A 20,122-nucleotide genomic window follows, 5' to 3' on the forward strand; every position below is an offset into this window, starting at 1 on the left:
TCAGACAAAGATTTAACGTCGATACTGCGAGTCTGTGAAAAACAAGCCGTCAGTGGGAAGGCCACACGAGCCTCGCTCTCCTTGAGCTTCAGACTCACATCCAGATGTTTTCTTTAAATAGAAAAATATGCAGTATGATGTGTGGTGTGACGTGGGGCAGGGATAGGGCCACCTCTACATCACAGCTAAGAGAGTGAAAGATCTTAATGTTCTGACGCGATTAACAACTATCAGAGAGATAAACAACTTTTCTCCATTTCATAATAATAAAGCATTTTACTCTTAATTAAGACAAATCAAAATATAAGTTTGATCAATGCATAAATATTGTGTGAAAAAGTGACTTCCCCTAAACCTAATGACTGCTTGGGCCAGTGGGGACAACTGCCAGTGAGTCTTTCCCACCCAGGGACTCCAAGGAGGCGGGGTACCCTGAACCGCCACTCGGCGCATACGTGAAGACGACGGTCAGGGCGCCTGGAAGCGCCTCCTCCTGGCCTGTTTTTCTGTACCTCCTCAATAAACTGTGGTGAGAACAAACTATCTGGTGCTTGAGACGTTATGGAAATGTTACAATAAAAGAAATGGAAATCAGGAAGGTCAAACACGTTCTCACACTGCGAATGCGGCTTCACCGTGACTTAGTCCTCAGTTGCAAAATGTGGTGAAATCACTGAAGTTCTCTACTTTCTTTAACAGAGTCAGAGGAACCACAAAAGAAAGAGATAAAAGAGAAACCAGACCTCAGGATGGTGCTCCTTGGAATAACTGGATCTGGTGCATCAGGAAACACCATCTTAGGAGGAGACGATGCTTTTGAATCTAAACCATCTCCGAACTCGGTAACTTCAGAGTGTCAGAAGGAAATGTTTGAAGGTCAAAAACTGGCTGTGGTCGATACTCCAGGTGTGTTTGATAATGTTCAAACTGAAGAGGAGATGAAGACAGAGGTCAGGACAGCCATCTCCTTTGCTGCTCCGTGTGGACAGATTCACAGAGAGATTCACACCATGGCCTTGTTCACATGTGGAGATGACCTGGAGCGTGGGAGAGTCACCACAGGAACTTCCATCAGGGAAACTCCAGCTCTCCATGACTTCATCCGTCAGTGTGGTGGAGGATAGCATGTTTTTAACAACAGAAGCAGAGATCCTGCTCAGGTCAGAGAGCTGCTGGAGAAGGTCAACACCATGGTTCAGGGAACCGGAGGAAGATACTACACCAACGAGATGTTTGAGAAGGCAGAGAATGCTATAACCAAAGAGATGGAGCTACTTCAGGAGGACAGGCTGGGCTAACGGCCACTGAAGCAAGATATGAAGCAGAAGGAACAACAAGTTTATTCGGGGCAGCTGGAGCTGCCGCTGGAGTCGGTGCTGCGATTGGCACCGAGCTTACTGTTGGAGCTGCAGCTGGTCCAGTGGGACTGTTGGTGGGAGCTGCACTGGGTCTGGCAGCAGGAGCTGCAGCAGGAGCTGCAGCGGGAGCTGCAGTGGGAGCTGGAGTGGAAGCTGCAGTAGGAGCTGGAGTGGGAGCTGGAGTGGAAGCTGCAGTAGGAGCTGCAGCTGGTCCAGTGGGACTGTTGGTGGGAGCTGCACTGGGTCTGGCAGCAGGAGCTGCAGCAGGAGCTGGAGTGGAAGCTGGAGTGGAAGCTGCAGTAGGAGCTGGAGTGGGAGCTGGAGTGGGAGCTGCAGTGGGAGCTGCAGCGGGAGCTGCAGTGGGAGCTGGAGTGGAAGCTGCAGTAGGAGCTGGAGTGGGAGCTGGAGTGGGAGCTGGAGTGGAAGCTGCAGCGGGAGCTGCAGTGGGAGCTGGAGTGGAAGCTGCAGTAGGAGCTGGAGTGGGAGCTGGAGTGGGAGCTGGAGTGGGAGCTGCAGTAGGAGCTGGAGTGGGAGCTGGAGTGGAAGCTGGAGTGGGAGCTGCAGTAGGAGCTGGAGTGGGAGCTGGAGTGGGAGCTGGAGTGGAAGCTGCAGTAGGAGCTGGAGTGGGAGCTGGAGTGGGAGCTGGAGTGGGAGCTGCAGTAGGAGCTGGAGTGGGAGCTGGAGTGGGAGCTGGAGTGGAAGCTGCAGTAGGAGCTGCAGTAGGAGCTGCAGTGGGAGCTGGAGTGGGAGCTGGAGTGGGAGCTGCAGTAGGAGCTGCAGTGGGAGCTGCAGTGGGAGCTGCAGTGGGAGCTGGAGTGGGTCGTACTACTGCTGCTAAAGTCAGGAAGCAGGCGTGTATTACACAGTGAAGAACAATCACTCAGCAGCAGCTCGTTCAAGTCACATCATCAACACAATATTCACCAGTCTTCATCAGTATCATCATTTTTATTATCCTATTTGATTTAAAACGAATGATTAATTATTATTGATCATGTTAGTTTGGGGACATTCTTGAACTGTTCTCTCAGTGAGAACCTCAGATGATGTAAATCGTGTTTTAAAGCCTGGTGAGTTTGCTTTCTTGTGCTGTCAGAGGAGAAAGTGTAGAAGAAGCTGCAGTCAGCAGACGTGACAGTAAAGACCGCCTCTAGGGTTTCTACCTTATAATATGTAGCATCTGGAGTAAGTAAGACACATTTTATTTATAGCACATCTGTTAAGACGAGGAAAGTGTTATTTATATGGCGTCAAATCCCCACAGCAGCGAGGCGCTTCATGTTGTAAGGTAGACCATACACCATTAGATGTTATCCACAGCGTGTCTTTGTCCTGTCTGTGGGAAGTTAAACCTGATACCTGTCCAGGGGGTAGGATGGGCTCCAACCGCTCCATGACCTGAAGTGGAAATGCAGAAGAGAATGGATGGACTGAGATTCTTCGTCAGCAGGCTGTGGCCTCTGCTGGGACCATGTCTACGGCCGTGAGCTTAAAGCGTGAAGCTTTATGCATCTGGGCCCAGCCTCCATAGCTTCTGCTGAAGGTTGCAGTGCTGTACATAGACAGGTGCTGCTGTTCTTTCAGATGTGACCCACACTGGTGACTTGCTGCTTCCTGTCAGTTAATTAGTCTGAAGCAAAGCATGCTGGGACTGGATCTGTCTGACTCGAGGTCAATTGAATAATTGTTACAGGAATGTGTTCAAAGTGTCTGTGCTGATCCGCACAGCTTGTTCATGTTATTCATCAGTAAAGTGGAGATGTCCTCCTGTTGTTGCAGCACATCATTGTGGGGCTGCCGTCAGGTCTCAGCTGACTGTTCAACTGTTCAGACCCCACAGGGTCTCTGCCCCCATGGTGGGAGCAAATGCACCGAACTGCACCATCATGATATGATCAGCTGTTCCCTTCATTCAGCTGTTCAAGGTGATCTTTACAGAGGACTGCCCTCCTCCTTGTCTGATTGGTTCAGCCTGATGTCCGTCTGCAGTCTCTGATCCCGCCTCCAAACCCCTGCAGGTGAATTTAATCAAATAAATGATTAAAAAAAGGTGTCTGTCTTTGTTCAGTCTGATGTGAAATGGAAACATATGGAGAGATATTTAATGGTGCAATACCTGAGTCTGACCACATGAGGGCGACATTTAATGACCGTCAGACTGAAGCTGGTGGAAACAATCACGTGAAACAATCGTTGTGTGTGTGTGTGTGTGTGTGTGTGCGTGTGTGTGTGTGTGTGTGTGTGTGTGTGTGTGTGTGACACATCTTTGTGGGGACAAAAGGCATGTTTGAGACTCAAAATGTAGTTTTAGTGTCAGGGTTACAGGTCAGGTTTAGGCTCAGGGTCAGGCAGTCATTTAAGACGCCAGGGTAAGCATGATGTCAATGCTCCACTAAGATATGAAAACAGGTTTGTGTGTGTGTGTGTGTGTGTGTATGTGTACTGACTGTGAGCTGCAGTCAGCAGAGCAGGGATGAAGATGATGAAGGTCAGCCTCACTGAGTTCCAGATGAAGTTTTCCAGGTGGTCCTCCTGCTGCACAGCTGTGATCCTCACCTGTAAACATGAAGTCATGTGACCTGTGAACCAATCAGCAGCCTGAAGGTGAAGCTGAGGTCAGAGCAGCAGCAGGACGTCCCTCCCATTAAAAACACCAACAGGAACAGCAACCACTGTTTCAATCAATCAATCAATCAATCAATCAATCAATCAATCAATCAATCAATCAAGCCTTTTATTTGACACATGCAAAGTCTACACCAGCAGTAAAATTGGACCCCCCCGACCCCGTAATGTGGAAAAGCAATGACATGTAGAATCCAATGGGAAAGCAGAGGAGGGAGAAACCTGCACTCAGCATGAGAACAGAAACAAAAGAAGCTCCTCTGCACAGAGAGCACACACATGTTCACGTCACAACACCACAAGCAACAGGGGTGGGTGAGGCGGTGAGCCGATGTAGACGCAGTCATGATGATGCAATTATTACAAGCCAGCTCCATCAGCAACCCTGTTATCATGGTTTGAAAAGGTAGCTGTCTTCAATGTCCTCGATCGACGGTCTTTCAAGTTCCTCCACCCGTCCGTCGTGTATCCGGCAGGGAGCGTCCCTCCAGGACACTCGGGCTCTCCCGGGACTCTCCCAGACGTCTCGTGGAGAGGAGGGTGTCAATAACATTCTCATCACAGTCGCCGACATGTGATCGTGTTGAGCTCATTTCTGACACTTTGGTGGATGTTTGAACGTAACACAGTGATTAATAAGCAACAACATGTTTATTAATCACATTTTTACAATTCTGTGAAATTCATTTAACCTGAACTAAAAAAAGAGAATTAAAAAAAAGGCCCAACTTACCTCGGTCGGAGTCTGCGTCGGCATCGAGCCTGTGGCTGTGACATCACTTCCTGTTTGTCCCACCACGGTGGTGACGGTGGTGAAGATGTGAGGAGCTAAACAGAGTTTGAGTTGTTAATTGTTCAGTTTTACAGGAAGTTAGTGTGTAAGACAAAGATGGATTATTATGAACTGACAGTCATGCAAAGCTGCTGTGGTAGATGGAGCTGAAACAGCTCAGCTTCATGTTTAACTACATTCTGAGTTTACAGTGGACGTGAAACACCACAGCGGGGAGGCTCCAACCAGCTGGCACACATTTAACTCTTCAGCAGATCAACTGTGTGTGTGAAGCTGCAGTCCAATCAGTTCGCACAGATTTCCACAGGAAGTGATCGGCACTATTTTAAGGTAATACTGAGGTTTGATTGAACCTCCAGTTATTAAAAATGTCCTTGTTCGAGTCGTTTTCCTAAACCGTCCACAGGAAGACAGACTAAAGACAGACGGACAGCTCGAGTTTCAGTGAGGATGCAGGTTTGGGGAAATCATTTCCTCCTTCTGTGTTGTTGGTGAGTGGATTACCTCAGAGCAGGACCGTGTGTGTGGGTGATGTGCTCGTGGTAACGGGTCTGTTTGGGCGTTGCTGGGATTCATTTTCATCTGTAAGGCTGATGCTGCATCGAGTTTTAGACGTAGGCTGTTCCTGTGATACCAACAGACACAAGACTGAGAGCCTTCACAGGAACGTGGACGGGTTTGTGATGCCTGCAAGACCACAGGGCCACAACTCTGCCGTTATGGGATGCATCCTGCAGGTCTGAGAGGGGAGCGAGAGGTGGTTGCCATGGTGACGGGAGTGTTGCTTGCAGAAGTGTTTCAGAAAGTTGCAGAAGAAGAAACGTGAGCTGGATGTCTGCCACATAAGGAGAACTTCTGACCAATCACCTGAGAGTCCTGTTTACCACACATGATACTGTCCTGTGTGGGGGCGGGGCTCTTTGTAGCCATTGTTTAACTTGAACCTTCAGCTGCTAGTAAGCTAAGAAAATGCACTTTGAGCATGTTCGTCTCTGAGTGAACATGCAGCTCTGGACAGGAACACTTGACCCTGATACGACGGGATGTTGTCTTTACATTTACAGCTTCCTCACCTGTGACGACGCTCACATCGATGTGATGCTTCTCATCGTTGAACCAGCCGGGTATCTCCACCCTGCAGCCGTATCGTCCAGCGTCTCCCTCTGTCAGGCTCTTTACGGTCAGAGAGACGTCTCCGTCCTCCAGTCGGCCCAGCAGCTCATACCTGCTGGAAGCTCTGGTTAACACTCTGAGTCCATCTGTGGAGATCAGCTGATTGGAGCAGCCTCTGGCTGGTATCTCTCCTCGCTGCCAGCACGCTGACAGAGCGGCGTGATATTTCCTGTCATATTTACAGGGCAGAGTGATGTCTTGACCTGTGTGACCTTTGACCTCCACGCTGTCACATTCACAGACTGGAAACACAGAAACAGGAAGTTAAAGACAGTTTGATTTTTTATTCAAAGAATAAAAAAGTGATTTTGTTCAAATAGAGAGAGAGCCGAGCAAACAGAGTGACAGCAGGAGCGACGGAGGCGTACGTGCCTGACAGGAGGACGAGCAGCATCACAGGAAGCCTGCTTATTTCCCCGCAGGCTGCTGAAGCCCTCGGAGTCTTCATCACTCTGTAGAACATCCAGACATCATCAGCTCGCCCGCTCTCCTCTGAAACACTCTGCAGGAGTAAAGAGCCGGACAAACCTTCAGTCTCAGAGCTGCTCCGTGTCGTTCTTCTTCTGCTGTCACATTTATGACTCTGTGGTTTGTCATGTCCGCCCTTCACTTCCTGCTAACAGCAGCTCGTTCTGCAGACCAGCCACAGGCTCAGAGATGAGTCAGCTTTTATTGACCTGCAGGCAGAAGAACAGACGTTCAATATTTCAGATTCATTCAGATTATTGATCCTTAAATACTTGAGCTGGTCTCTGGCTCGTTGTCAGCGAGATCGGTCAGACGCTCGTGTCCTCAGTATCCTGCTCAGAGGCAGAGGACGCGTTCAAGTACCTGTGAAAACAACACTGCAGCACTGAAGCAACTTCTTTACTGTGCCGGTGTTCTGGGCATACAGCCTACCCGTTGTTTCTGAGCATGTGCACGGCACAAAACCCCAACTTAACAGCATCTGGCTGTAATTTAACACAACTCCTTTGTCATATTTGTAAAACAGTTAAATATTAGCACTTTATTGAAGTGGATACTTGATTTTTTTAAGCCATTGTGAAATCGCTACCTGCTTTTTGCACAAAACTGTTGAATTTGCAGCTTTGGTGAAGTGTACTTTCAAGTTAATGGACACATTTGATGTTCTCGAGAAAGTTATTGAGGTTGCAGTGCATTCATGCTGAGGGAAATATTCTAATTCGTTAATCTGTGTATGGTATGTTAAGTCTATCTAGGTAATGTGGTTATTTAATAGTGTCATGGTTGGCTGTGTGGCAGGCAGGCAAGCAGGAGTGGTGGACCCAAAATGCAGAACTCAGACATGGAAGTGAGACTTTAAGCGCAGCTTTATTGCTGGGAGAAACCTCGTACTAAATAAACTCACTAAAAGAAAAACAAAGGTCGTAACAGTGGAACTGAGGACTGAAACACTAAACTGGAGCAGGTGACGAAACACTAGAAACACGGAAGCAGAACACACAGCTAGTTGAAGGTACAACGCAACACTGACACAGAGAAACACAGGGCTTAATTACACAGACGGCAGTAATCAAGGGATGAGAGACAGGACGGGAACACACCTGGGAGAAATCACAGCTGACGAGACAGGGGAAACGTAACCTCAGCACACTCACATGAGACACAGACCTTCACAATAAAACAGGAAACTCAGACACGGGGAACCAGACAAGACGCTGAACTAAACAGACAGATTCACAAACAGACGGGGTGACGCCATAGACAGACAGAGATACAGACGCAGACTCAGAGGCAGACCGAAGAGAACACGTAGAACTCAAACAATAATAATAATCATCATAATAAACTAGAAATGATAATAATAAACTTAAAGTGCTGGGTCACCGACCCAGGACCATGACAAATAGGTTAAATTATGTGCATTGTTTGCTGCACATAGAGGATTCAGGGTCACCTGGTCCAGCCCTAACTATATGCTTTAGCAAAAAGGAAAGTTTGAAGCCTAATCTTGAAAGTAGAGATAGTGTCTGTCTCCTGAATCCAAACTGGAAGCTGGTTCCACAGAAGAGGGGCCTGAAAACTGAAGGCTCTGCCTCCCATTCTACTTTAAATACTCTAGGAACAACAAGTAGGCCTGCAGAGCGAGAGCGACGTGCTCTAATAGGGTGATATGGTACTACAAGGTCATTAAGATAAGATGGGGCCTGATTATTTAAGACCTTGTATGTGAGGAGCAGGATTTTAAATTCTGGATTTAACAGGAAGCCAAAACAGGAGAAATCTGCTCTCTCTTTCTAGTCCCTGTCAGGACTCTTGCTGCAGCATTTTGGATCAGCTGAAGGCTTTTCAGGGAGTTTTTAGGACATCCTGATAATAATGAATTACAGTCGTCCAGCATAGCGACATTAGAAACAGTCTCACTGACTACAAGAGTTTTTCTCTCGCTCCTTTGGACTTAAACTCGCCATGGTAACCTTTTAAATGCCTTTTTTTCTGGTTCTGATTCCCGGGACAGTCGTGAGTGTGAACACATACCTGCTTCAGTCTGACTGAAATTCATCACACCTGAACAGGAGTGTGTGTAACACTGACACACACTCAGTGGGACTCACCTGTTCAGGTGGAAACAGCTGACGGTCACTCGCCTGATGTTACCGAGGACTGTGCTTTACTTTTGCTACGTCACTTCAGGAAACACAACACCATCAAAATAAAAGCACAGACACATCACGTCTGCAACAATAATAAAGATGAGTCGTGTTATTAGTGCTGTAATGAACGTGAGCAACATCCATGTGATTCACTTTGAAGGAGCTGAGCGAGTTTGGGTCAGTGATGTTTCAGGAAGCAGAGGCCGCTCACAGACCTCACAGCAGTCAGTGGATGTTTCTGTGCACTGCAGAGTAATCGAGTAATCCACGTCTGCTCACAGAGAGGCTCAGAGTCCGGCTGGGGCTCAAACCTGAGCACAGGACCACTTCTATTAGTTTCACCTTCACAAACACAACACGTGAACTGCAGTCGACACAGTTTACTGCACTAATGCTGCTGCACAATCACACACAACCATTAATCTGGAACATAACCTTCAGAGTCAACAGGAAGAAGTTTTATTGCAGCGGGTTGAGCTGTGAGTGTAGCGGCTGCTGATACAAACTGAGCACATCAGCAGCTTCTGGATGAAATGAAAACAGTTATGAAGGTGTACACGATGGAGCTCTTTACTTTGAACGCTCCGTCGCTATGAATTATGGGACGGCGTTTCCTCCTCCCCTTCACAAAGGATGCTCCAGTGTCTCCTCTGCTGAAGGACGCACGGAAGCTTTGTGATCCCATTGGTCAGAAACTGTGCAGGTCAACAGGGGGCGCTCTGCTCACTGCTGTCCGTTCGTCCCCTCTGACGTCACAGTCACGTGACGGTTGAATGAAACATGGTTTAAACTTCTGACAGGAAGTTTACATCAACACTAATGATATATATAATCAACAGGATCCAATCAGAGGAGCTGATCAATAACATCACCAATCAGAATGATCACAGGATCAAACAGCTGTTTAATAATAACAATCACATGATCAGACTGTCAGTTTTTAATCAGGTTAAATGAACATTTTCCTTCTTTGTCTTCATGACGATGATTAATAATAATTAATGATGAAGATCAGTGAAGAACACACTGCGGCTGATTCTCTCTCTGAGGTCGTAGCATCTCTCTCAGCCTGTCTGCTAACATCTCATGATTTTCTCTGAAGTCGTCTCCTCTCTTCTTCTCTGATGGCTCTCTCAGCCTGTCTGAACATCTCGTTGGTGTAGTATCTTCCTCCGTTTCTCTGAACCATGGTGTTGATCTTCTCCAGCAGCCCTCTGACCTGAGCAGGATCTCTGCTTCTGTTGTTAAAAACATGATATCCTCCACCACACTGACGGATGCAGTCATGGAGAGCTGGATACCGTGTGATAAACTCCTCTATGGTGACTGCATCAGCCTCCAGATGGTCTCCATATGTGAACAGGACCATGGTGTAACCTGCTACTTCTTCTCCAAACATCTGCTGAATGATTCTCACTGTTTCTTTTTCTTCTCTAGTGAATCTGCCAGCCTGGATCACAACCAGGATCACATGAGGACCAGGAGCAGCAAATGCGACACATTTAGCGATCTCTCTCTTACTCTCCTCTTGACTTCTATGGGTGTCAAACAGAGGTGGAGTATCAATCACAGTCAGGGTCTGACCGTCAAACAGACCTGTTTCTTTCTCACACTCTGATGTTACTGAGAGAGAACATAGTGCAGATCTAAAGACTCTTCTTCCTAAGATGGTGTTTCCTGCTGCACTCCTCCCAAGTCCTGTTTTCCCCACCAGCAGCATCCTGAGTTCTGCTCCACCTGTAGGAGAAGATCAGAGCGTCATGAGTGGAAATGTTTCCTGTAGTTTGTCTGCAGCTCACAGCCTGAGAACAAACTGACACTGGTCATGTGACCTCAGCAGGAGATGATGTCAGAGCTGCTCACAGCTCAGTAAAAACAGGTCAGCTAACACAGGAAGTAAGCCTCTGCAGGAGGAGCTGATGGAGCAGCAATATCAGTGACCCGTGAACGACCCCCACCCAGCCCACTAGACATCTTTGGAAAACAGACCCCCGACACCCCCACCCCCATCAGGTGCAGTGTCAGTTTTGGCCGGCGGTCATCGGTTCTGTCCAATAATATGACGCGAGACTGGAGTAAAAGACGTCCATGGATTGGCACTTTATTAAAGACGGAGCATGACAACAGCACGAACACTACCTACAGCTAAACACAATGGCTTCCTTTTTACTCCACCTTTCCAGGTGAGCATCCGGACTAGCCCAAGTGTGGGGTTAACTAACCAACATGAAAACAACCCTCCACACAAACAAACATACAATAACATTAAAGCACATCACAAACATACATGTTTCCAACACGTACTATAAACAAACCAATAACATAAGCTTCCCCCATTATTATATAAATTAAAACCCTCTTCATCCACACTCCCTAACCCGGCACACTGGTCTGCTCCAGGAGCTCTTAAACGGGTGATTGAGCCGCTTTTGCTCCACGAGATGAGGTGGTCATTACCAGGCTTAGACTGGGACATTGAGCATTAAATAAAACACTACAGATGATAGGAGAACATGAGACGGGGCTTTGTGGAGTGTGCCAGGAGGAGGAGACAGTAGAGCATGTAATTCTGCGGTGCAAGGGTTATGATGTGGAGAGGTCAGTTCTGCAGAATAGATTGAACTCTGGCTCTGACACAGGATGGCCAGCCCCCTGTCTCTCCACCTTCACAAGCTGTCGATTTAATCGTATGTCAAATAAACCCAATAAAAGGATCCATAAGCACTAATGTGTTTCCTTTATTACACTATTTTAAATTCCCAATCCAAGAATTAATCACTAACAATACCAACCATGTACTGGAACCCTGCTCTCCACTACCTGCAGTATGAAACACCAACAGTGTACTTTAACTATGATACTTTAACAGTGGTCTGCAGTAAACTAAATAACCATTCTGACACATTTCCCTGAACAGCAGTGTTTCTTTATCGCGTCGGTTTGTTCATCCTGACATGTTGCAGAGATTAAATGAGTAGTTGAACTTAAAATCAGTGTAGATCCAGCTGTCAGCAGCTGTTCGCCCACAGCAGCATCAGGTCAGCTCTTACCTGTGGGGAGGTGTCCCGCCTTCAGCAGCAGCTCTCTCACTTGTTCCTGTCCTCCATCTTTGTTGTTGAACAGGTGATACGCCTCATCGAACTGTCCCACGATCTGTGAGAACGAGCCGTCTCCACCTTCATGCACAAAGTCCTCCAGAGACCGATCCTTCAGCAGATCTCCTCCCGTCAACAGCAGGAAACTCTTTTCCAGCCCTCGAGGCCCGACCGCGTTCACGGCCGCCCTCAGAGCTTCCTCCTGGTCCACGGTGAACCGACCGACGCTCAGCACCAGCAGGAATAGGTGAGGTCCGGAGGACCTGAGGACGTCCCCACAGAGCTTTCTCAGCTGCCGCTCCCACCCTAAAACTCCCGGCGTGTCCACCACTCGGATCAGCTTCCCAAACACTCGTCCCGTTTCCTCGCCGATTCCTGTCGTCACCGCTTTGGAGGAAGTCTTTGACTCGAACGCTGCTCGTCCTAAAATAGTGTTCGCTGAAGCACTTTTACCCACTCCGGTTCTACCGAGGAGGACGATGGTGAGATCTGGATCCATGACCTGAGAACACACACACACGTTTCTGCTGTCATTTGAGTTTCTCTCTGTGTGTCTGTGGAAAGTCTCCTGTGACAAAGTGAACTGAAACCAGCTCTATCTGTGCATGAAGCCAGATAACACACACCAATGAGTTCAACTGCAGGAATGTCTTAAAGACATAAAGACCTGGATGGCCGCTAACTTTCTGCTTCTTAGTTCAGATCAAACTGAGGTTATTGTACTCGGCCCTGAAAATCTTAGAAATATGGTATCTAAGCAGATTCTTACTCTGGATGGCATTACCTTGGCCTCCAGTAACACTGTGAGGAACCTTGGAGTCATTTTTGACCAGGACATGTCCTTCAATGCACATATTAAACAAATATGTAAGACTGCTTTCTTCCATTTGTGCAACATCTCTAAAGTTAGAAATATCCTGTCTCAGAGTGACGCTGAAAAACTAGTTCATGCATTTATTACTTCCAGGCTGGACGACTGTAATTCATTATTATCAGGAAGTCCTAAAAACTCCCTGAAAAGCCTTCAGCTGATCCAAAATGCTGCAGCAAGAGTCCTGACAGGGACTAGAAAGAGAGAGCAGATTTCTCCTGTTTTGGCTTCCTGTTAAATCCAGAATTCAAAATCCTGCTCCTCACATACAAGGTCTTAAATAATCAGGCCCCATCTTATCTTAATGACCTTGTAGTACCATATCACCCTATTAGAGCACTTCGCTCTCGCTCTGCAGGCCTACTTGTTGTTCCTAGAGTATTTAAAAGTAGAATGGCCCCGCCCCTCCCTGAGCCTGGTTCTGCTGGAAGTTTCTTCCTGTTCAAAGGGAGTTTTTCCTTCCCACTGTCGCCAAAGTGCTGCTCATAGGGGGTCATATGATTGTTGGGTTTTTCTCTGTATGTATTATTGTGCGATCTACTGTACAACATAAAGCACATTGAGGCGACTGCTGTGGTGATTTGGTGCTGTGTAAATAAAATTGAATTGAACTCTCTCGACTCAATCACACTGGCTCTGTTTATTACTAATCACTGTGTAACTGCTGTATATTCACAGTAACTGCCATCTGCTTACACGTGTATTAAATTAAGCACACTTACACAGACTGTATATAACTACAAACTCTTCAGCCATGTTGATTTGTTACCTATATTCGCTTACAATGGTTATTTCCAGAGAAAAGACACAGGCAGACTACGCCAACAGGATCTGAGTGAAATATTAATGTGTGATATTTGTTAAAGATGAATTTCTTTGCCGCACAGCAAGAAGGTCCAGAGTTCAATTCCAACATCAGGTCTTTCTGTGTGGAGTTTGCATGTTCTCCCCGTGTCTGCGTGGGTTCTCTCCGGGTACTCCGGCTTCCTCCCACCGTCCAAAGACATGCAGCTTGTGGGGATAGGTTAAATGGATAATACAAATTGTCACTAGGTGTGAATGTGTGAATGAATGTGAGTGTGAATGGTTGTCTGTCCCTGTGTGTTGGACCTGCGACAGACTGGCGACCTGTCCAGGGTGTACCCCGCCTCTCGCCCTATGACAGCTGGAATAGGCTCCAGCGCCCCCCGCGACCCTGAAAAGGAGAAGCGGAAGTGAATGGATGGATGGATGTATTTCTTTGTTATGGGAAGAAATATTGAAATCATCATGAACAATAGGCGTGGTCATTTCTATGACTTTGTGTGTATAATTTTGCATCTTTTACTGAGTAGGGCAAAAATAAATACATATTATCATTTCATTTATTTTAAAGGTTTATTTGCAAATCACAAAAATAGAAAGTTACAAATGTGTTTTGCATGAAACGAATTCAAACGTGGTGCAGATGTCTGTCACAAATCTGGCTGTGAGCTCTGGCACCTGACCGCAGGTGGAGCTAGCTGCTCGGGAGGATTTGATTTTTTTTGTCATTTCGGTAAACACTCCACACCAGTTGGTGGCGGTAATGCACCATTTTGCTATTTGCCAACCGCCAACGAACCATATACAGAAGAAGAAGAAAAAGACGCTAAAGTCTGTCCAAACACATTCCGTCACCTGCCCGGCTCACAGGTGAGTTCAGTCGCGACAGGATTCGGATCCGCTTCCTGTCCACTGCCAGCTGAACTCACCTGTGCAGAGAAACACGCACCTGTCTCCGTGTCCGCGAGCTGCCTGCCTCCTTGACTTCTGCGGAGCTTCAGCCGTGAAGAGGAAGTCTCTTTCAAAATAAAATCACCGCTCTCTCCTCTGCATGATCAGGATACACGCGTGCAACCACCCCACAGTGAATGTGGAATATCCTCCCGAACCTTCCTCGGGTAACATACATGTGTAATTATACACGTGTGATGTGTCCTGTAGATGTGATGGTCACAGTGCATCAGGGTTATTGCTATTAAAAACACAACACCCCCTCTAACCTACCGGAAGTGACGTGTTTCCTACCCAGACACGAAGTAAGCGTTTAACTTTAGCAACATGAAAAGTCAAGCACATAGTATTTAAACCAAGTCAGAAGAATGTGAGGTGCGTTTTTCAAAATAAAACCTCAGTCCGTGAGCACGTAGAAAAAGGAGCCTGTGCTGTTGGTCCCGCTGCAGCAGTGCTGGCTGTACTACAGAGCTTCCTCACCTCTCTTCTTACACCACAGACTGTCTGGCTCAGTTCAGCTGTATTTGCCTGCTGCACAGTAAGAATCAGCTGACTGAGCTTTTATCTCTGTTTGACTTTGTAATGACAAAATCAAATCTCTCCATCAAACATTTAAACTGAGGTTGGTTTCCGTCTAAACAAAGAGCCCACAGCACTGATAATATAATCCCTCTGTTATGGAGGGACAAACAGTTTTTATTCCAAAATACTTCAAATAACTAAAGTAGTCCCGACTTTAATGATCCCCTCCTGTTCTACCTGTGCAGGTGTTGTGGAGGGGCCACTCCCATCACTGTGCCCCCTCAGCTGAGTCCTACTCACCTGGAAGTTAAATGCAGTCGTATGATTTGGTCGTGAACATGTTAAATACTCAGACTGTGCACCAATCACAGCAGCATTCATGAGCAGCACACCTGTGTGAGTCACACAGGTGTGCTGCTCATCATCAGCTCGCGAGGCTTACTGTGAGCGTCCTGTGAGTTACTGGTTATGATGGTCTCACAGACTGTTTATGAATATGGAGGCTGTAAAAGTGCAGCAATAATCTGCTTTAAATAAACTTTGTTTGAATGAAACAGCAGAGTGAGCTGAGTCTAAAGGACCGTCAGAGTTTAGTCCATATACCAGTAGGGAGAGCGGGGTAAGTTGTCACACTGTTCATAACTCCAACACTAGAGGCTCTATCTCAAAAATGAAATAGCCACTTTGTGTGACTTCTTCTTCTATAGTCAACCTCCTGTTCACATGTGGTCAAGACTGCTCTAATCTGAGGTGAGCACATCTTTTTTATTTTTTTGACCTAAAAGGAAAAATAAATCACTTTAAATTTTCTTCAGTACAACTTTGTTAGGTATAGATGTTACAAATTATTATTTTACACAAAATAGAGGAGACATTAACGTGTCTTTTGATACTTCAGCTGATGTGCTATGTTGAGCTAACCCTGACATTTAGCCAAAATTAGCATAAATGTCAGTTTGGGGCAAGTTGTCTCATTAACTTTGGGGCAAGTCGTCACATGTGACAACTTGCCCCAGTACAAATAAATGCTCCAAAAAATTGTGATATTGTAATTCATTTGTATTTGTAATAAGGTTTTTGAAGAAAGGAAGGAGAGGCAGGAATTAAGGAAGGAAGGAAGAAAGTAAGATGGTTCGAAATTATCAACGAAAGACAGAGCGTGGCAGAACACCACCTGACATTATGTTAAAGGCAGTCAGGCAGGTAAAGATGCAGAACAAATCAATCAGAAGTACAGCAAAGGATTTTGACATAAATTATCGTACTCTAACTCGGTATTGTCAAAAGATTACCAGAGAAGAAATTGAAAGTCAGACAGCCATGCCAACAACATATGGAACGCCAGGACTGCCATAATGAATTAATTAAATACACCATTAAATAATTAATTAAATGTGGCAATAATTAATTAAAATTGGAATTAATTAATTAAATAAATAGTTATGACACATGTAATTAATTAATTATTGACACATTTAATTAATTATTTATGTATTTCACATTTTAATTAATTATTGACACATTTAATTAATTAATTATTGACACATTTAATTAATTATTTATGTATTTCACATTTTAATTAATTATTGACACATTTAATTAATTATTGACACATTTAATTAATTATTTAATGATATATTTATTTATTTCATTTTGGCAGTCCTGACGCCTGGCTCTCATCATGAAATAATTTTATCTGTCAGCCTCACCCATCAAACTCAGGGGGCGGGGTTAACGCTGATCGAGTCAAAACCATTGCTTTGGCCTGGTGGCCATTGTTTCTAGCACACAACAACCGGCATGTGGAAGCTAACAGAACTGAGCTTTGAAAAACCCTGTTTGTGTGTTACCAAATACCGTTTTAATATTTTTTTTAGCCGAGAATGTAGTGGTTTAATCTTCATGTGTCTGGTCGGTTTGTCAAGATACAGCCTCTTTGCAAAAGTGTTTCGATGATTTCGGAGATGTCTGCCCAGTCTCACGGCAAAGCGTGGGATAGACCCGCTCGCCTCGCAAGCAATCCCACCGACAAAGCGCAGGCCCCGGTACACAGCTGTAGTAACCCCCGCTGACTTCTTTTACTGAGGTTATATTTATCGATGTTTTATTTCCTGATGTTCTTATGTGTCCTACGTGTTTCAGTCGCCAATTCTGAATTATAACTAACATTAAAAACATGTTTAAGGAGGAGAGAGAGCAAATAAACCTGTTTAACATCTGATCTTTGGGTTTTTGTTCAGTAATCAGCGTGACCTGTGTATAAACACATAAAAGAGATAACGTTGGTGTTTCCGTCATGTAGTAACTGCTGGCTTTAACTGTACAAAGGTTGTTCGACACTATGAAACACATACAGACTTCATGATGTTCGGCTAATATTTTTATTGTGAATATTAATCATGCTGACCTCGCTCTGTACACCACGCAGCGAGGTCAGCATATCCACGATATCCTCAGCTCCATGAGTTAACACAAAGTTTCCCAGCTGACTATCTAACTGCCGACTATTCCAGAGACGTGAAAATATACAGCATAAAGAAAAGTGTAAGAGACTCAGCAGCAGATTAGAATAACAGTTATACATTTAATAAATCACCAAATGAATCCAAGAAACGAGCAAACCTGTTCCGACAATTTGAATTTGTATTCCCTCAGCTGCAGACTCGCTGCTGTTTAAATGTTTGAAAAGGAAGATTAGATATAAAAAACGTCAAACATAGACTCAGTCTGCCTTCACATTTGATATGAGGCCAGCACGTATAGTGGCCTCAGCAGGCTATTACTGAAATACACGTGCTATATCATAAACTATGATATAAACAGGGAGGTCCTATTAACATGTTTAGTTTTAAAGGACACCTTCCTGCCTTTAGTCTCATTCATGAGCAGTATTCGTTTTCTTCTAACATCCAGAAGTCTGCACGATGTGTTTCATAGTTTGTAACAAGCCTTTGACAGGTAAACATAACATGACCGAAAAAGAAAAAAAAAAAAAAAAAAAAGAGAGAGAGTGTTGACATAAGAAGAGAAAATTCTCTCAATTATGGAGACAGGCAAATGGTTCATTTATGTTTGATGTGTGTTTATTCCTCCCTAAATATCGTCGGTGAAGTTCGCCATGCACGTCAGATTTTCCTGCGCATTTTTATACCTCTGCCAACAGAGAGAGAGAAAAAAATCACATTCTAACAGACAGCTGGTGCTTAGAATACAGTTGAATAACTATTAAAAAACAGATGATATAATATTTCTGTCCAGGTTGCAGACTTCATGATGAACATGCTGTTGCAAACTCTGCTTCTCTCGGTGGAAATGCGCCTTCTCTTTCCTCTTTGTATAAAAACACTTTAAAAGTCAGTTTCATCTCAAAATTCACTGTTAAATCCAAAACACACCAGATAAAGAAAAGCGAATAGTTCAGTCTAACACATGTGCCAGTGAACCATTAAACGTCTGTGAAACTATGCAGTTATGAAACGTAACTTTAACCTCAGCCAAACCGATTTGCTCAGTTGTAAATAAAACAGCGAAGTAAACGTGACCCGACAGACAGAACCTGAGTGAATGAAGTCCAGCGTTTAACCACTGAGAGCTAAAACTCAGCTGAGGTTTGAAAGCTGTGTGCCGGTGATTGGACATCAGCCGCTGATAAAGCTGTTCGCCTATAAAGTGCTGTGGCATGAATAAGGCACGGCGGGACCACGGAGCGACGTTCAGAGCCAACTTTATTTGATTCACGTCACACCACACCACCACCAACCCCTGAGTCCCCGTGTTTTAACACGGCGGGCGTGATTGCGGATGCCGTGCAGGTGCGTCCGCACGGCCCCGCAGACCACGCCCCACCACATACCCCCATCGCCCGATTGAGGCCGGGGAGCAATCTGGCCGAACCTACTCCCCCCCCGCGAACTGGGGCGAGACTCGGCCCCTACACATCGGCGCCCCAGCCCCTGACCAAGCGACGGGGACGCGTCCGTTCTGGTGGCCGCCCGCGCATCCAGCGGCAACGGCGAAGCTGGTCCGGAGGTCGGCCGCGTAGCAAGCGGACACGGCCCCACAGGCATGGCCGTGCGCTCCTGCACACAGGCGGCTGGGCAGACGTCAGGCGCGCAGAATCGACTGGTGGCAGCGAGGCTGGACTAGCCAGCCCGCCGATCCCCGGCCTAGCGGGGCTGTCCCGCTCCTCTGCCTCCAACTCCGGCTGCACAGGCTGCCCTGGAGCAGGGACCTCCGTCTCCCCGCACAGCTGCTCCGCCACCGCCTCCGCCACTCCCGTTTGGAGCGGCTCCCCGCACTGCGCCTCCGCCCCCAGCAGGCACAGCCCCTCGCCCACCTCTGGGTGGAGCGACTCCTCTGCCTCCGGCAGGTGTAGACCCTCGCCCGCCTCGTCCTCCGATTGGAGCGGCTCCTCCACCGCTCCCGGCAGGAGCAGCCCTTCACCCGGCTGCTCCTCCTCCGGCAGGCTCGGACCCCCGCGTGGCTCGTCCACCACCTCCGGCTGCCGAGGTGACCCACACGGCTCCTCCACCGCTTCACTGTCCTCGGGACACACTTGTGGGGGTGGCGCCCAGGCCCAGAGCAGCGCTGCCAGCTCTGCCATCTTCCCCAGGTGGCGTTCGCTCTCCTTCCGCAGCTCTTCCTGTTGGCGACGCACCTCCGCCGCCTGCTTCCGCTGGGTGGCCGCTATTTCGGCCACCCTCTCGGCCAGCTCTTTCCTTTCCTGGCTCTGGTAGGTACCCGCCATGCCGCCTCCTGGGTTTCGGCACCAATGTGGCATGAATAAGGCACGGCGGGACCACGGAGCGACGTTCAGAGCCAACTTTATTTGATTCACGTCACACCACACCACCACCACCACCAACCCCTGAGTCCCCGTGTTTTAACACGGCGGGCGTGATTGCGGATGCCGTGCAGGTGCGTCCGCACGGCCCCGCAGACCACGCCCCACCACAAGTGCTCTGTAAGGAAACGAGCTCCAGCAGCTCTGCGCTCGGGGAAAACACTATATTTACTTATCTTGTGCAGAAAAATGCGCTGACATTGCGTTATATCGAGCACCGGCTGCCCAGTTAAACTGTGACTATCACCAGGTAACTAGGCGTGTTTCTTGAATTAGCAGCAGGTGTTAAACAGCTGACAGATGAGGAGGAGGATGCATGCAGGTAAACTGAGGGTCTGTTGAGCTGATCGCTGGTTTCGTGAGAAAAATGTCAGCTCGTTCTTTATGTTACAGAAGCACAGAGACACAAGACCAGGCGGAAAGAGACGATCGTTCGGTGAAAATGAGAATCTGCGAATGCAACATGTGG

The 20,122-nt window shown here is 46.8% G+C and overlaps 4 protein-coding genes across 5 annotated transcripts; 1 reads left to right on the forward strand and 3 right to left on the reverse strand.

Annotated features, from left to right (window-relative positions):
* The first annotated feature begins 749 nt into the window (after positions 1–749).
* LOC147320183 (GTPase IMAP family member 9-like) lies at positions 750–1,124 on the forward strand. The gene has a single exon (XM_086307614.1). It carries the CDS (start codon positions 750–752, stop codon positions 1,122–1,124), a length of 375 nt encoding a protein of 124 aa, XP_086163740.1.
* A 1,067-nt stretch (positions 1,125–2,191) lies between these two features.
* Positions 2,192–7,659, reverse strand: LOC147320184 (hepatitis A virus cellular receptor 1-like). Of its 2 annotated transcripts, XM_086308115.1 has the most exons (6): positions 6,478–7,659; positions 6,322–6,401; positions 5,850–6,191; positions 4,717–4,811; positions 3,806–3,914; positions 2,192–3,370 (listed from the first exon to the last, which is right to left on the reverse strand). In XM_086308115.1, the coding sequence occupies exons 2-6, from the start codon at positions 6,395–6,397 to the stop codon at positions 3,291–3,293; spliced, it is 702 nt and encodes a 233-aa protein (XP_086164241.1). In that variant the 5' UTR covers positions 6,398–6,401; positions 6,478–7,659; the 3' UTR covers positions 2,192–3,290. The 2 variants fall into 2 exon arrangements, with proteins under 2 accessions (XP_086164241.1, XP_086164240.1); XM_086308114.1 differs by having other exon boundaries at positions 6,322–7,659.
* Positions 7,660–9,003: 1,344 nt separating this feature from the next.
* Positions 9,004–14,254, reverse strand: LOC147320185 (GTPase IMAP family member 8-like). Its single transcript, XM_086308069.1, has 3 exons — positions 13,644–14,254; positions 11,618–12,164; positions 9,004–10,304 (listed from the first exon to the last, which is right to left on the reverse strand). The coding sequence occupies exons 1-3, from the start codon at positions 13,851–13,853 to the stop codon at positions 9,652–9,654; spliced, it is 1,410 nt and encodes a 469-aa protein (XP_086164195.1). The 5' UTR covers positions 13,854–14,254; the 3' UTR covers positions 9,004–9,651.
* Positions 14,255–16,599: 2,345 nt separating this feature from the next.
* Positions 16,600–19,666, reverse strand: LOC147320186 (uncharacterized). The gene has a single exon (XM_086308098.1). The coding sequence runs from the start codon at positions 19,588–19,590 to the stop codon at positions 18,742–18,744; it is 849 nt and encodes a 282-aa protein (XP_086164224.1). The 5' UTR covers positions 19,591–19,666; the 3' UTR covers positions 16,600–18,741.
* Between the last annotated feature and the right edge of the window lie 456 nt (positions 19,667–20,122).

This window comes from Aulonocara sp. 'chitande type north' Nkhata Bay, linkage group LG10, assembly GCF_057382095.1.
Source record: "Aulonocara sp. 'chitande type north' Nkhata Bay isolate Kocher_YH1m ecotype deep benthic linkage group LG10, A_spYH_male_GT1.1, whole genome shotgun sequence".
In the NCBI taxonomy this organism is placed as follows: Eukaryota; Metazoa; Chordata; class Actinopteri; order Cichliformes; family Cichlidae; genus Aulonocara; species Aulonocara sp. 'chitande type north' Nkhata Bay.